At 45.9% G+C, this 17,958-nt stretch overlaps 1 protein-coding gene across 3 annotated transcripts in view; it reads left to right on the plus strand.

The window, feature by feature from the left end:
* Nucleotides 1-17,958, plus strand: part of NBAS (NBAS subunit of NRZ tethering complex) — a 2,361,081-nt gene that overhangs the window by 493,901 nt on the left and 1,849,222 nt on the right. For all 3 annotated transcript variants that reach the window (XM_078647778.1, XM_078647779.1, XM_078647780.1), the window contains exon 17: nucleotides 4,343-4,494. In XM_078647778.1, coding sequence (XP_078503904.1) covers nucleotides 4,343-4,494 — 152 coding nt within the window. The remainder of the gene's footprint in view (nucleotides 1-4,342; nucleotides 4,495-17,958) is intronic.

A 17,958-nucleotide genomic window follows, 5' to 3' on the forward strand; every position in this document is an offset into this window, starting at 1 on the left:
CCGCAATGATTATGAGTTGGGTCAAATATTTACGTTCTCACGCAAATATGATTCTCTCCGCAAAGGAGCAGCCAAACCGCTGCCACACAAGACCAAGACCCCTTGCCAGAAACAGACTCAATCTGACTCTACAAACTCCTCTAATTCTATCTTCAGTTCAGACATCGAAACTGGATCTGACAATGACCGCCCCAAGCAAGCACAAGCAGCAGGCGGACCCAAACCTTCTCCTGGCCAAGAAATTGATTTTTTGTGCCAGGAGAGATTAAAAACGCTGAGGCCGCTGAAGCAACCAGGTCAAGCCGCAAATGGGCAAATTACCGGAGACGTAAAAGAAACAGGGCGGCAAAGAGGAGGTTACCGGAGGAAAAGAAGGGGACGAGGTCGGGGGCAGGGAGCTACTGCTGCACAGGAATAGTGGGAAACAGCAACCGCACCATCGTTAACCTCACATCATTGAAACTAACATCGCAAGAAGAAGAAATCCTTAAACTAGGACTTACCTATGCTTCCCCATGTAACTTCAACTACTCAGCCACACGATGTGATGTTTACAGAGCAATACGCAAACTTAAATTGCGAAAACTCTACGCCTTAAAAGACAGAGCTAAAAATTATTTGCCTCAGACAATGAACACGAACAGTGATACAACGAATGCCACTCAAGGAACAAAAATCATCACAGAATTGTGGGAAACAGAAGGGATGGGCTATGAAAGCATTTTGAATGATGATGGCAAAACTTTTGATGAAAGGGGTAGTAGAATTTCAACAGAAACCCAATTCAGGCCACCTTCTGTATTTGTACCGATTTTACCAAGAGATAACATCGATGTCTTCCACGAAAGTGTGGTGGGGGACTTAAAACAACTACATGGTGAAACATCTAAGAAAAAGTGGCAATACAATGGCCGTGCTCAGCAATATGAAGCTCTAACCAAACGATTATCTAAGGACAAGGAAATCATTGTAAGAGGAAGTGATAAAGGGGGCAATGTGGTCCTTATGTCTAGAACAAACTATGATCAAGAAGCTTATGCTCAACTTAATGACCGGACATGCTATGAGCGTGTTCAAATTCAGGTATTAACTACTATCAAAACAGGCTATCATCAAAAATTGGCCAAATGGAAGGCGTCTAAACTTATCAGCGAGGCAGAATATAAATACATAAAAACTGATCATCCGATTACGCCTATTTTGTACTTTCTCCCTAAGGTGCATAAAGACCCCCTACATCCACCAGGCAGACCGATAATTTCTGCTAGGGGCAGTCTTTTGGAGCACACCTCTGTATATATTGATTATTTTTTGCAGGGGTATGTACGTAATCTGGATTCCTATCTAAAAGACACCGGGGATTTCTTAACTAAAATCATGGACATTGAATGGGTGGCGGGTGATTGGCTAATCGCCTTAGATGTAACAGCGCTGTACACCAGCATTTCACATTCTGATGGTCTTACAGCTGTGGAATATTACCTTTCAAGAAGAGGTCCTGAATTTGAAGAACACAATAGAATGCTGTTGAGCATGCTCCGATTTTGCCTAGCCAACAATTTGTTCCTGTTTAATCATCAGTTGTATCGTCAACTACAGGGGGTGGCTATGGGGGCCAGCTTCTCCCCGAGCTTTGCATGCTTACACATGGGAGCTTGGGAGGAGTTGGTCCTCAGGCAAAACTACCACAGTATCATCAGCAATAATTTGATTGCATGGTACCGATATATAGATGATTTGATGATAATTTGGAGGGGCAGCAAAGATGAGGCTCTAAACTTTATTGAGAGTATAAATGAGAACAATCTCAATCTTAAGTTTACAGCAACCCTTAGCCAGGAATCTATCACTTTCCCCTTGACACAGAAATATATATCGACAATGGTCACCTTGAAAGCAGAATTCACCGTAAATTAACTGCAGGAAACAGTATTCTTCATGCTGCTAGTGCACACCCGGCGCATTTAATAACGAGCATCCCCTACGGGGAGATGCTTCGTTTACGCCGAGTGTGCAGTAACCTTTCAGATCTTGAGTTGGCCCAGAAGGAGAGTATGTTACGGTTTCTGGAACGTGGTTACTCTGAACATACGGTTCGGAAAGCCATAGAAAAATCCATGATACGAACTAGAAAGGACCCCCTGGTTAAAACTGTGGATCAGACAACAATTGGAGTTGTGGAGACTAAGAGTAGGAGGGATGCGGAAAAGACCAATTTCCGCATTATAACAGGTTTCAGTAGACAACATCATGAAATTTACAAAATCATGAATAGACACTGGCCTCTAGTGACCCGGGACTCTACAATTGGTGCTTCCCTACCTAAGAAAGTTTCCCTCACTTTCAGTAAGGCTCCCTCACTACGTGACAAAATAGTTGACACCAGTCCAGAACCCTTCAATAAAACGTCTTGGTGGCAACAAAACAAAGGATTCTTTCGCTGCAAGACGTGTAAGGCATGCGTCCATGGGGAAAACACAAAAACCTTTATGGACGGTTTTTCAGACCATCCTCATACCATCACACAGGTTTTGACCTGTAAGACCGAATTTGCGGTATATGTCCTCCAATGCCCCTGTCTACTGAGATATGTAGGTAGTACGAAACATGCTGTACATAAGCGCATCCTACAGCACTTACGTGCAATCACCAATGGTGACAACACATACCCAGTAGCCCGACATTTCAGGGAGGCACACCAGAGCAATAATACCTTACTGAAATACTGGGTGATTGATTCTGTACTAGCCAGTAGGAGAGGTGGGGATAGAGAGGGCAAGTTGAGGAGGCTGGAGACTAAATACATCCCTTTGCTTAACACCAAGAGTCCTGGGGGATTAAATGTGACAGAAGACCTTTATACATGTTTACCCTAATTATCAACATATGAATATACTATTGATGGATTAGAGATGAAAAACTTGTATCTTTATAGGATCTCCCCAACTGGGTGAAGTAAATACAAAATGTAATCTGTAACGTTTTTTTTTGGTATCTAACATGAATCAGTTGCTGCTGCTATTCTGATTAAGAAAAATTTCAACATTTGATGGGTAAGACTGAATTTAAGAAGACTTGATGGGTCCGTATTCCCTGACAGCCTACTAAATTCAGGCTACTATATATTTTAATCACGGTGATTATCGATTTTTAACATAGTGACATTAGAAAACATGGACTTGTGGACGGATAATGTTTTATGGTTATGTTTTACATCGGGTTTATTATATGGGACCGAATATTTGATACTATAATTGCTTTTATCATACTTTTTAGTATAGAGAGTTGTCTAATTGATTGTGTTTATTATTGTATATGACACAAACAGCATTGCAGTCGGAGTGATTATTTGATTATATTGTCACCCTTCTGTTGACAGCAGCAATTTTTGCACTTTTTTGCGGTATTTTGCACATTCTGTATATCTTGCCAATTTTGCACAATTGCGACATGTTGTACATCAAATTTTGCACTGAATTAGCTGTTGCACTTTAAAATTCAACATGCATTTGCATTTTACTGATCAACAGTGAGCTGTAATTATTGCAATATGATTTTTGTATTTTACCGGGATTAGACAACATGGTTCCCATTGCATTTATCCTGATGTTTTGATATGACATGTATTATTTAGACTTTATCTGTTCCATGTTATTATTTTGATTTGAATCAGACAACATTTTGGTATTTTACCGAGATTTTAACAAGATGGGTCTGTATTTGATCAAGTATGACTTACAAGTATTTCTTCTATGTCTACTATGTCTTTACACTACCCTCTCATGTGACGACTATCATCCAATCACTGGCAGTATATAATAATGCATCACTCATTACGACATTGTCATGTGAACAAGGCTCTTGCGAGCCGAAACGTCATGAGACTGAACCTGCACCTCTATTAAATAACTTGGAGCACGTTACTTGGTCCGTGTCCGTTATTTCCCTTCTTGGCTGGAGTGGATCCAGAGCATGAGAGGAGAGGCGGTGTGTTGGATGGCACTTCCGCTGCACATGAAAAAATGATAAATAAATAGAAGACACTGCACTTGCTACCTGAGTTTGTGTCCCTTTTTCTCTGCGAGGGTGCTGCAGTTTGTGGCACTCTTTGGAGCGTTTCTACATATATATATATATATATATATATATATATATATATATATATATATATATATATATATATATATATATATATATATATATATATGAATGATCTACTTTTGTCTGTACACATAAGTGAAAGCTCTGCAGTAATCTCCAAATTCTGTGTCAACATCATGCTTCATGCTGTTGGAAGTCTGTTCCCTTTGTTGTAATTATTACTATTAACTATTTTATGCAGAGTAAAATAAAGAAGAGATCCTGGGTTCTTCATGAGTGCATCGAGAGAGTTCCAGAGAACGTGGATGCTGCAAAGGAATTGCTCCAGTATGGTCTGAAGGGCACAGATATTGAGGCTCTGATTGCAATTGGAAAAAGAGAAGATGATGGAAGGTTTGTTTAGAAATTAACATTTCTAATTTAGTCTTTAATGATAACTCTAGGTCGCTGATTGTTGGAAAACGAGGCAGTATCTGTGAGGCCTACACAAATAACATGTCGCATGTGTCCTTCACTGGGAACCAAACACCCTCATGTAGCGCCTGACTCTCAGAGGGTAGTGTTGCAGAGCAGTCTAAGGCTTACTCAAGGGAGGTGGTGTGGGCTAGTAATCACCATTACAGGTGCACATAAATAACACTCAATTATTGATTGTCCAGTATGTACTTTGCTTTATAAAAGTAAGAGTACATTTATTAAACACACACTACTCAATACTATCCACCAATTTACAAATATACATAAGCTGTTGGAATTACTTTGTGACATTGCATAACATCTCCACCCCTACCGCAGGGGGAGTGGGGTCTAGTATCACCACTCCCATGTATGCGCATCATCTTGCCCCCTAATGCAGTTAGTTGAACATAACCTGGAGCGAGGGCCCTGCGCACTGGCACCATCCCAGTGGCGACTCACCCCGTAACCCAACCAGCATTTAAAATAGGCACACCTGCCCTGGTGACACATAACCCTGACTGAGCATCCCATACTGACCATGAAGAATACACCTTTACATCTTAGGGGGTAACAGTCTGGGTTCTTCTTCACCTAACGCAGCAGGAAGAATACATGTTTAGGCATCCCTTTAAAATGAGGTACTTATTAGACTTGATAACATTTATAATGCATTGCAATTACAACCTCTAAAAGGCATCACAGATTAAATCACAGGCTCTAAGCATATACAGCGAGACACCCGAGCAGGAATGTCTAGCAAAATAACCCCACTTTGCTTATGATTCTACCGTACGCAGGTACTTCACATTACACCGGTGCCTTTCAGTCCCTCTAAAAAGGAATAACCTGGTTAAATGCATTTGGGGTGCAATTACACCTCTTCGCCTCCAGGGGATGCCCTTCTCCAGACATCTCCAAATCAGCCCATCACACTTTGAGGCAGTCTTTAAGGCACCCCCAGCTGCAGAACAAAAGTTCCAGCCTTGGGGATACTGATGATGCCTGGCTGAGCCCTTGAGGGGTTATTCTTTGTAGGTCCCCGGAGACTTAGCGGGGGACCCACCTCTTCGTGCTGGGGAGACTGCCTTGCTCCTGCAGCTCCCCCCTCGTGGTGACCCCGTTCTCCTGGGGCCACCACACACAGCAAAACAAGCAGGCATTTTCCTGCAGGCTGACCCAGCCTGCAAACCATTATGGAGCGCTTCCTCCAGCCCCACGCATATTAGAACAGCGGCTCACCCGCTGTGCCGGGGAGAGCCACTCAACCTGCTTTCCTTCACGGGGGCCTGGTCCCACCAGGACCCCCAGGTAAGAGAATGTAACCTGGGGACCCACCCATGGCCGCTCCTGCCGCCTCTCGTGGGCCCGGTCCCACCTAGGCACACTGCTTTCAGCATCGACAAGGAGCCCACCCCCGGTGTCTCCCGCCGGCTCCCCAACCGGCCAGCACCCTTGTGTGCTGCCGTGGGAGCTGGTATACTTCTTTTGGGTCTGCCCGCCCCTGCGGGCAGACACTGAGATTCCCCCCGGTCCAGGCAGGCCTCGGGGAGAGCGGCGGCACTCCCCGGCCTCCTGCCAGTTGGGGCCCGGAGATGGGGCCCCGGGCCCCCACACCAGCTTCACGGGGAAGCACGCCGGCGCTCCCTGAGCTCTTCTGCTGGGGCCAGGGTGGGCTCCTGGCGCCCCGTGTGTACCTCTTCATGGGGATCGCGACGGCGTTCCCCGGCTTTGCTTCTGGACATCGGGACCCGGATTTGGGGTCCCAAGCCCCTACAGGCTTCTTTACGGAGGGCGCAATGGCGCTCCCCGCCTCCTCCTCCTCACACGGGGCCTGGAGTTGGGATCCCGGGCCCCTCCCCCGATCTTAACGGGAGCGCGACGGCGCACCGCGGTTTCATTTTCAGCGGGGGCAGGGTGGGCTCCTGGCACCCCGTGAGGGCACCTTCACTGGATGCGTGACGGTGCACCCCGACTTCACTTCTTCTGGGATGATTCAGAAAAGGGGGTGGTGATGAACAGAGTGCCTGAATTAAGCAGACCACTCTTACCCAGTCCAAAGATCAGGGCTTGATCCATCACCGTTTTTTAGCTCACTGCACCATCCCAGCTCAGAACTTGGCTATATGCAAATTAGTCTGTTCCTGTCCCAGTGCATGATGGGAACAGGGCAAACCAAACTACCAAGCCAATTCTTATACTGGGAAGGAAACAAGCTTCCGGGGACCGGTTTCTGCCATTTCAGGCGTCGTCGGCCCGGCTTGCTTGAATCCTGATGGTGCAATGAGCAAGGGACTCACATCTGAGTATACCCTTCCACGCATATGGTGGACACCCCCTTTTCTGAATCATTTTGTCCACCATAAGCGTGGAAGGGTATACTCAGACATGAGTCCCTTGCTCACTACTCCATCAGGATTCAAGCAAGCCGGGCCGACGACGCCTGAAATGGCAGAAACCGGTCCCCGGAAGCTTGTCTCCTTTCTTTTTTTTTTTTTTTTTTTTTTTTTTTTAAAACCTTTATTTGTACAGAAAGGATATACAAGGCTGCGCCTACAACCGATCTGGCCGGCCACATCACGGTAAAGCAGTCAAAAATTTCCAAAAGAGTAGTCACAGAATCAGAGTAAAATTGTACATTCAATATAATCGCTAAAAGAGTGGGGGTAGTATGAGGATCTATACGGCCAGCAATCAGGAGTAATATAGGTTAATTTTATAATATAACGATAGGGCGTATGACAGGCTCAGCGAGAACAAAACAATATCCGGATACCCCGCACAAATCATGAACAGCCAAAGGATACAGGGCAGCAATGTAGAAATGGCAGTACTATACACTTCGGTAGAAGGACAGACGTAGGAAACACAAATCAATATGCAATCAATAATAACTTGGCGTACCCACCACCCAATAGCACTTGGATACAGAACAGGGGGGCCGGAATAATATCATTAAAACTAGCCCGCCATACTAACCTAGGGAGAAAAAGAAAAGGGGAGGGGAGGAAGAGGGAAAAGGAAGAAAAGAAGGAAAGAAAACACAGATTAAAAGAAGAGGAAGGCCGCGTCGGAACAAGCCCCCCATAGCAAGGAACACACAGAGGAACAGGGGAAGTGCGACGAAGAGGGCATGGGAGTCGCATCGGAAGCAGCAGAACGTTAAGAAAAGGAACAGTGACGTCACATATCCCACCCAATCATACCACGGGAGGCATAGGATAGACGCGGCACCCCCGTAAAGATATACAAAAGGGCCATAGAACTAAAGAAAATAAAACAACAAAAAGACCCAACCCACCCATCCCACCCAGCACCCCTGCAGAAGGCTACGGCCTACCCTCCAAACAGCGTGCCTGTCGCCCTAAACCAGAACCCGAAATATAGTGAAGATAAGAGAGAAAAGAAGCAAAAGACAAAAAAAGATACGGAAACAGAATAGTAAATAGGAGGGAGGAGCATGAGATCAGAAATAAATACGGTCGGCTACAGCCCTCCACCCAACCATACACTACAGTACATGTGTACCAGAACGATATAGACTCGAGCACAATAAAGCTTTCAGAGAGGTTTCTCATAGCACTATGAATATGGGCAACTCCGCCATGAATTCGTATACCAATAATCTTTCGGGGGCCATGCATCTCACCCCAATCCCTTCTTCACTGCATTTACCACCCACCAAACAACAGCCTGAAGCGTGCAATTCGATGCGAAGCAAGCACACAAATGAAAAAGAATACGATACAGATGCTGGTCAGAAAGGTCAATGAAAAAGCAAGTGAATAAAAATTTAAATAAGCAATCCAAATATATCAGCAACAGCAACAGGGGCAATAAAAAACAGGAGTACAGTCTCGTCGTTCGAAAAGGCGGGAGTATACTGGCAAAATGGAAACAAGACCTCATCAAGGTAAAAACAAGCAGCAGTCCGCCATCTTTCTCAGGCACCCGGGGATGACCGGGCCCTCGCACAGTGTCTAAGTCTCCAGTTTCCGAACATCTAACAGGAGGTTCTGAAGCCGCCGATGTACAAATCCGTTGGTGGATAGCAACACCACAGTTCGGAGCCATCGAGGGGGGTGAGGCAATGATATCACCGAGGCAAGAGGGGACCTTGAAGGAGCGTTCACCCAAGATGGCGGTGGATCGGGACAAGTCCTCAGGAGCACCGGGGGCCAAGGTCTCGTGTAAAGATCTCAAGGCAGCAAGAACGTCGCCGATCGTAGGCTCACGGCCGCATGGCCATAATTCCGCGCAATCTAACAACCGGAGATCGCCATCGGGAGGAATTCCACAGCTCCAAGCTGCGGCAGCCATTTTGTAAATTCAACCCCTTCTTCACTCTCCGCCACCCCCGGAGCAGTCCACAGATGTAGGCCTTTACAGATGTCTGGGGGGGTCCCGGCAATGACCACCGCGGTGCAGAAAAGAGAGCCCCACCAAGCGGAGGGTCGCCTATGTTCGAGCTGGCGCTCCTCAAAAGTAGAGCTCGAGCGCGAAGGTCCAGGGTCGGTGGACGGAGCGACGGCGGGGAAACCCCTTTGCACGGTTAGTCCATGGAGCACCGCGCCCCGCACCAGCCTCACGGCCGTCAAGGCAGGCCCGGTTCAGGATCACCGGGGATTTCTCACAGTGGCTCTCTCTCGTGGTGCAGTCTCTCGGCCGGGGCCAACAGTCACCACAACGCCAGGCCGGATCCAATAAGCGAAGCCCCGGTCTCAGCTCCACAAAGGCCCCGGTCTCCGCGAGAGGGCACAACTCCGGATCCACCGCAAGTCGGAGCCTCCAGGTCAGACGGTGAGTGGGAGCGAAGTATTACGTTTCTCTTTCTTCGAAAATGTATCGTCTCTGGGCAGGATATGTAGCAGGATATGTGAGTCAGGCCAGAGGGCTGACGGAGCCGAGCTACAAGGCGACCATTTCGTTCGCGAGCTTGGCTCCTCCGAGTCTGTCTTTTTGCTTGTCTCCTTTCTGGTGAAGAATTGGCTTGGTAGTTTGGTCTGCCCTGTTCCCATGATGCACTGGGCCAGGGACAGACTAATTTGCATATAGCCAGGTTCTGAGCTGGGATGGGGCAGTGAGCTAAATAACTGTGATGGATCAAGCCCTGATCTTTGGACTGGGTAAGAGTGGTCTGCTTAATTCAGACACTCTGTTCATCACCACCCCCTTTTCTGAATCATTTTGTCCACCATAAGCGTGGAAGGGTATACTCAGACATGAGTCCCTTGCTCACTGCTCCATCAGGATTCAAGCAAGCCGGGCCGACGACGCCTGAAATGGCAGAAACCGGTCCCCGGAAGCTTGTCTCCTTTCTGGTGAAGAATTGGCTTGGTAGTTTGGTCTGCCCTGTTCCCATGATGCACTGGGCCAGGGACAGACTAATTTGCATATAGCCAGGTTCTGAGCTGGGATGGGGCAGTGAGCTAAATAACGGTGATGGATCAAGCCCTGATCTTTGGACTGGGTAAGAGTGGTCTGCTTAATTCAGACACTCTGTTCATCACCACCCCCTTTTCTGAATCATTTTGTCCACCATAAGCGTGGAGGGGTATACTCAGACATGAGTCCCTTGCTCACTGCTCCATCAGGATTCAAGCAAGCCGGGCCGACGACGCCTGAAATGGCAGAAACTGGTCCCCGGAAGCTTGTCTCCTTTCTGGTGAAGAATTGACTTGGTAGTTTGGTCTGCCCTGTTCCCATGATGCACTGGGCCAGGGACAGACTAATTTGCATATAGCCAGGTTCTGAGCTAGGATGGGGCAGTGAGCTAAATAACGGTGATGGATCAAGCCCTGATCTTTGGACTGGGTAAGAGTGGTCTGCTTAATTCAGACACTCTGTTCATCACCACCCCCTTTTCTGAATCATCTTCACTTCTTCTGGGGCAGCCCCCGGGGCCCGACCCACCCCGGGGGCATCTTTGAGACCGTTGGCGGAGCCCCATGCGCTTTGTCGTCGGTCGACCAGAGGTCAAAGGTTGCCTACCTTCTGGGGGGCATATTTCAGACCCCCAGCAGACCACACCCCAGAGAGAGCTCCTCTTCCTGTGCAAACACTTTTTAAAGAATGGGGAAGGGGCTGGCAGGAAGTCTCTGTTTGCCCTACCAAACAGCGACACATCACTTCACTGCCCCGCTCAGGCCTCTGGGTTGGTTCATGATGGCGCCGTCCACGGGTCTCCTGCCACATGGACTCTGAAAGCCCCTCCCCCGTGCTGACTTCTCCCTTGTGCAGCTCTTGCTAGGCACCAGGTGACAGCTGCTGATGGATTAGCCTGTAGCTCCACCCATCTTCTCTTCTTGGAGAGAAGGAAGGAATGTCAATCCAGCCTGCCAGGGTCAGCCCCAGCCAGGCCCTGGTTATGAGCTGCGTCAGAGCAATATGACAATTCTGGATGACCTAAAAGCAGTACAGATATGGCTTTGGACTCTGCAGAATACTTCTCACACAAGTTACAGTGGACTTCAGTATGTGTCTGGAATTTGTAGACCTTAGGAAAGTGAAACTAGCCTATGGGCTCCACATCCCCATAGGAGAATAATGAAGGGAAAAACAGTAAAACGCACTGACTTTCCCTGGCATGTTTCTTCCTACTGTATAAAGCCTATTCCATGTCAGCACCCAGCTGTGCATAACTCCTGCGACACCATTCTATCTGCACCTGCTCCTTGGCTGCGCACACCAGGAATCTCCCCTGGCAGCCCCTACACGTGTGCACACGCATGTACACATATGTCTGCATCAGCCCGGTGCCTCTTACTCCAGCTGCAGCGCAGCAGCCTAGTCAAGCCAGGGGGACACCAATAAAATCCACACGCAGTCCCTTTCATCATGATAGAAAAACTTGATAGTGGTTTTTTATAGGTATAACGGCGCCACAAAGAAATTCACACAATATGATACAATACACTCTTATTTAAAATGGTGCTACAAGGTAAAGAGAACCACAATTCATCTTTAAAACAGGCTGCTGCCTTCTGAAACAAAACTACTCCTTAGCACACGTAATGATTAGGTTAAATTCAAGTGAGTATGTGTTTCCACACGGTAGTCACAAATGCAATGATATTTTTTTCTTTTTTCTTTCTTGTCCGATTTTATTCTTATGTAGTTTATTCTGGAGATTTTTCACAGCCGGCACGTGTTTCCTCGTAATGGGAAATCATCCCATGACTTTTTCAAGGCTGTACAGAGTAGAAGAACAAACAGAAACATGTATGCTTTAGGACTCAGTCAATGGTCCAAATATTGTACATCAAGTCATTCTTGATAGAAAGGAAATATATCCCAAACCCGAGTGTGATTATTGGATTTTCAAACTGAATAGTCGGTAGTGATTAAAAACTGGTGGTGGAAAACATTGTTTTCATTGTCATTATGATTGACATCATAATAAATTCATAGTTAACACAGAAAACACCTCTGATAAATCAGTAGGTCTATGAGCCTAATATGTGGGCTACGTGGGAAAGCAATCTTTAACCGTAGTGTAAAGTTTTTTTTTCCATGATATTGTGTATAGGGACGGAATTCCAGAGAATGGAATCCTGAATGTGGAGCATTCTTCACCTAAAGCATTGTCACTTTTCTAGATGCCAATGTGGATTCAAAGTGTGGATGAAGGGGTTAAGAAGGGGACACCGGGGAGCAGATTATGTTGAAGGCAGGGGTCCGATTAGTGAGCGGTCTTCTCACCACAACAGGAATTTCTCTTTCTCATCTTTTAATAACAAATAGTCTTCCTACCTTTAGCTTGGGAGCACATTGGTCTGCAGCGGAGATTGAGCCCTCGACTCTCTCTCGATGTTGGTTGGATGATGAGAAGAAATAAACGAGCACTGCAGTGTTTGCAATTGCCCCTGCAGATCTCTGAGAAATTAGGTACGAAGGTTATCTCCTTTAATATACACAGCATGCAAATACGATGCGGGCCTGGGAAGCCGATAACATTGTACACCCGCCCATGGGTGGAAGAATCGGAGATGGTGTTAAACCTCAGTTTCATGAGACAATGTGACCTCAAGATAAAACACCTTATATCTTGTCAAAATACAGTCAGTTAGTTAAGGACAGGCTCAATAATTGAGTTCTCGAGCAGAAATTGGAAATGTAAAGATATATTACACAAATTCAAAGTACAGATATTATACACACAGACATGATAAGGTGCAGATGCATAACGAATTAATGCCAAGTAAGACTTTCAGTAAATAGGACAATGCATACAAATTTGCAAATCGAATACATCTAAGTCTCAAGTGAGCAGCAAAATCAATAAAAAAGCAGACCTCATCCCAAGTAGCATCGCAGGAAAGCTCTGGCTCCCCTTGCAAAATCTGGGGTTTTTTTTGTACATTTTTCTTGCATCGGAAATACATTTCTACAAAATCATCATGTTGTGAGCAACATAATTATACTCTCAGCAAATGAGAGCACAGTTCTATGAAATGTCATATTGCCTTACCATCTTAGCACTCTTCCGCAACATTAATCTTGATTCTGCCTACTGTAAGCTAATGTCACCTAGAGATGGCAGGCTAAACTGGTTACAAGAAGAACAGACTATTGCGAATGATTACAGTACAGCGAGCTAGCGGAAGGGCCTTGGTAAAATGCAACCTTACTGTGTCTGTGTTGGAAAGTTTACTTCTAGAAACACAAGAACAACATTCATTGAAATAAACAACAATGACTCTGCGTGACTGCTAGCTGCAGAAGTAATTACCAATCAACATGCAAGAAGAGACATCCATTTTTAACAAGATAGTGTCTATGCCTAAATTGAGGCCTAATTAGCATAAGCCAGTAAAACGCATTTTGACAAGATATAGCAAATTCGTTACAAATGTAATAGCACCATGTCAGCGTGTTCATGCAAATTTGAAGGTGAATCTAACAACTATCTCTAACAACTAAGTCAAAAGGCCCCAATCTTAATTACCAGTGATACAAACCATATGGCATTCGCACAGTAGACACCTAAAAAGCAGTGTCAGCGCACGAAGTTCATAGACGAGCTTAGTAAGTTAGCACTGGGATCTTTTGTCAGATCTCCCCCACAAAATCCTTAATTAAATGCACTACTCAGAATTTACCTTTTCAGTTCTTTCAGTAGTCCCTCACTCTCGAACTTCAGACTTGTGATATCCATTTGCATTCGTGTATCTTTTTCCCTTGAAGGGATTCCACAGGTTAAATCTTTTTTGCTCTTTTTCTTGCAAAAATGAAGGCTCAAGAACAAAGGTGTTTGGCTTTCTACTTTTTGTCGAACGTCCATAAGCCAGATTACTATTACATTCTTTGTATGAAAGAAATCTCTCTCCAAAGCAACCTTTTTCCGAAAGTCAGAATCTGGAGGCTAACTCCTTTCTCAGCAGTTGACACTGAAGCATCTTCACGTGCTGCAACGCACTGCTGCTTCCACCGGAAAATTCAACAATTTGCAGTTTATTCTGGGTGTGGCTTCCCTTTATAGCCTTCTCCTGCCCAAGTTGAAACTGATCTCGTGGTAGGAAAGTGGACCCAAGTTGGCAACCCAAGTCTCATAGAATGACCGTGTTTAAGTTTTTTCTCTGTGGCCATTATGTTCAAGACCACACCGCCCACTAAAATAAATCATTAACTGGGAGATGCCCTCCTTTTGAATCTTGGCCACAGGTGATGGCCACCCAGGATGGTGAGAACAGTGACAAGACTCTGCACCATTTAATGTGGCTAGGGTCGCAGACCCATAACCCCAGTATGGCCCCTGAAAGCGGTTCTCCAGTCCTGACTTGTGTAGGCTTAAAGTGATTTAATTTAATCCAACCTGGCCCTATGATTAAACCAAGCTGAATCTCAAAGAAATCTGCTTTCATAAGCCTTCTTTGAATGTGTGCGTTTGTATGTAGGTGATTTGGCAATATCATTTTTGATATGTGTGGATGAGGCTGAGGCGAGTTGTTGTGGGCTCCCAGAAAATATTATACATCTGTGTGAGATTAAGCATCAGATTTGGAGAGTACAAGGACACTAGGAAGTCTTACCAAATGTCTCTCCCTCTCAGCGTATGTGTCTGGAAAAGAAGGATCCTATAATGACACTGAAGAAGCACCCTATGACATTAGTGGAATTTATATAACAGGAGATCCTTTCGTTGTACTCCCAAAGAGCCCCATACTATAAAGAAGGCCCACAATATCACATTAATGGCTAACTTCTCCCATGATCACCATAATCCCTAATGTGTGACGGGTATGCATAGGAGGACATAAGTCAAGCCTGAATGCCAATAATAGGCCAAGGATTTCCAGATTAGTCCAGAAAGCGGATTGTTGCAGTGCCATCCTCAACGTTTGAAGGAGCATCGACCCTAAAAATGACTGTGCGATAGACAAGAGTCCTGTGCTATTTACCTTTACTTACTGTCACCCATAGTGATTACATGCATACTTTGCCACCTTCTTCACTATGCAGACTTTGCTGTAAAGTTCTTGAAGATGGTGGAAAGGCAGATTTGCAGCTTTTCTAATTGGTAGCTTAGATGATCTAGTTGTGGGCATGCCCTTATGACCGTGTAGATCAGCGACACCTGCCCGCAGAATGACTTACGCCTAAGAGGGAGGGACAAGATAATACACTAACTACTCCCTTGCCTGTCCGTTGTCCTATGGAACCTTGTATGCACCAGGTGTTGACTCGCCTCCCAAAAGGCCAATTAGCAGATGATGTTTTGATTTACTTCCAGCTGATTAGATATTGAACCCATCCCTGGATAAAAATGATATGAAATACTTAATCATCCATTAAAACCGAAATCTATATTTGAAATCTGTTTAATGCATTGTTTGCTCAAAATACAACTACGTTAAGGGAGCGAAAATCACATTTTGGGCTTTCAGAGATTTTAACAAGATGGGAAGTTCCCCTTATCAACAAGACTCCGGGCACCTTAAATAGATTGAAACCCCGTTGGGAAGCAGCCGTGGGGTGGAGATGGGAGGTACAGACTAGGAAGAGGCCTTGCTGTTTCTACATAAAGTGTCTGTTAGGACGGGCTTCAGATTTACTACAGATGATGCTTTTCGATAGGAAAAATTATCCAGGAAGGATGTTAAAAGACATTGGAAAGGCGAGTGAGGACCTCTGCCTTAGAAGCTTGGATTAGAAGCTTTGGTTTCTTCCAATCTGTAGGGCTTTCCCCCAAGCTAAGGGGGTTCTGGAAAAGGGTGTGTAACTGCCTGACTTTAATATTGGAGATCACAAAGACTAGAGTGCTAGCCTTCTGTTTTGGGGACTATGGAGTAATGATCTACCTGCAAGATAAGCCAAAATGCTCTGTGGCCCAGGGCTACTGAAGCATTGTCAAGACTTCGCAAGGTGCGAGCCCTGAAGTCCTGACACTGGGGAAGTGTTTGAGCGTGGATTGATACACTCTTGTGAAAAATGTGTGTAGGGCCCGCACTAAAATATGATGGCTTTGAAGTCTTCTCCAAAAAGGCAAAGTGGGGGGGTAAGGGGCGTCCGTCTGGAGGGCTGGCAACCTTGATCGCCTCCCATTTGGGTTGTAAGGCCAGTTGTTTAGCCATAGACTCTGAAGATATTCTACCAGTTCTCCTGGAATGGCCGAATCTGGTTAAGTTACTGATCATAAACGTCTATTCGAGACCCGTGTCCTTTTCGGGGGAATCGAAAACAATTGAGGATCTCTCAAACCTTCTGAGTGACATTCCAAGGGATCTCCCCAAGTTGGTAGCAGGAGACCTCAATTCTCACTACGAGCCATTGCCCGGACTGTTGGAAGGCCCTCTTTTAGAAGAGGACGTTAGCTGCATGATACCAAATACGGTAGCTCCCCCACCAAGAGCCTGGACACCCCTTGCACTACAAATCACAGCCATGACCCTTAATCACGGTCTACGCGCATGCAATGGGCGCACGAAATCAGACAACCCCTGTAAATGCACATTCAACAGACCCGGTAGCGAATCTAGATTAGACTATATCCTTGCCCAAGTATCACATTGGACACGAATAATCGACTTTAGGGTACAACCTAGAGAGGATAGTGATCATAACGCACTCATACTTGAATATGCCATTCCTGGCATAGATGACACTGGAACAGATAACGAAATTGGGACTATTGGGCTACTCCTAGCGAACAATAGGAGGAGAGTGAAGTGGGGGAAACTAGCAACTAATGAGGCAAAATTATCCAGCCTCTACGCCAGAATTACCCCGGTTCTTGAAAGGGCATTTGGTCTCTCTGATAAACTAGCAGACAGAAGGAATGGAGAACTATTGGCCCTAACCCACAAAGACCTAATAAATACTCTACAGTCAGACCTATTCTCAGAAGCACCAACAAAATCCACCAGGCTAAATAAAAAATCCTGGTATAATACCGCATGTCGGGAATCGAAGCGGGAACTTTTACTCGCAATCAAGACTCATGAATCCCGTGAGACAATACAAGGCAATAGACGGGCATACAAGACACTGACGGCTAATGCCAAAGCCGAATGGGATCAAAAGCATTGGGAGGACCTATCCGAGGCACTAGCCAAGAAAGATTCACGCACATTTTGGCGAGTGGTAAACCATGGGTCAGGGGATCTCCCCTCAGCTATTGAACCTAACATAGCCCCCGCCTTATGGCAGGAACACTACCAATCTTTATATTCAAATGAGGATATGCCTGATACCAATCCCAGCAGTATTACTACGATAGATCAGATGGGTGAACCATTCGTATTAAAAGAAGTTCAAGTCGCAATTGCGGGACTCGCAGGAGGAAAAGCACCGGGACTGGACGGGGTCCCTGGAGACCTGTATAAGCAGGAACCAGGGATCTGGGCCCCATATCTATTGTTGATATTCAACGCGGTCCTGGGGGGCATGGAGGTTCCAGATACTTGGCTGGGCGCAGAGGTGGTCCCTATATTTAAAAAGGGATCCCCTCTGCTCCCAGCCAATTATCGCCCCATAAGCCTCATCGACGTCTCGCAAAAGCTCTTTGGCAGACTAATCCTGAATTGCCTGCAGAACTGGCTGGAGGAAACAGACACCCTCAGCCCATACCAGGCTGGATTCAGGAGGGGTGTATCCACAATAGACCAAGTATTTAGACTAAATCTGATATACTGGAGAAGGGCGCTTATCGAGGGCGGCACCCTATACACGGTCTTCGTGGACCTGCGTGCCGCCTTCGATTTAGTGCCAAGAGCAAAACTGTGGCAGGTAATGACAGAACTGGGCGTCCCAAAAGACATTCTCGCGATCTTGCTCAAATTACATCATACCAACTTTGCAAGGGTCAGATGTGGGAAAAGTGGGACGCTGACTGAAAGATTCCCCGTTCGCAGAGGGGTGAGGCAGGGATGCGTGCTCGCACCAACCCTGTTCTGCCTCTTT

This window comes from Lissotriton helveticus, chromosome 6 (genome assembly GCF_964261635.1).
Source record: "Lissotriton helveticus chromosome 6, aLisHel1.1, whole genome shotgun sequence".
NCBI lineage: Eukaryota > Metazoa > Chordata > Amphibia > Caudata > Salamandridae > Lissotriton > Lissotriton helveticus.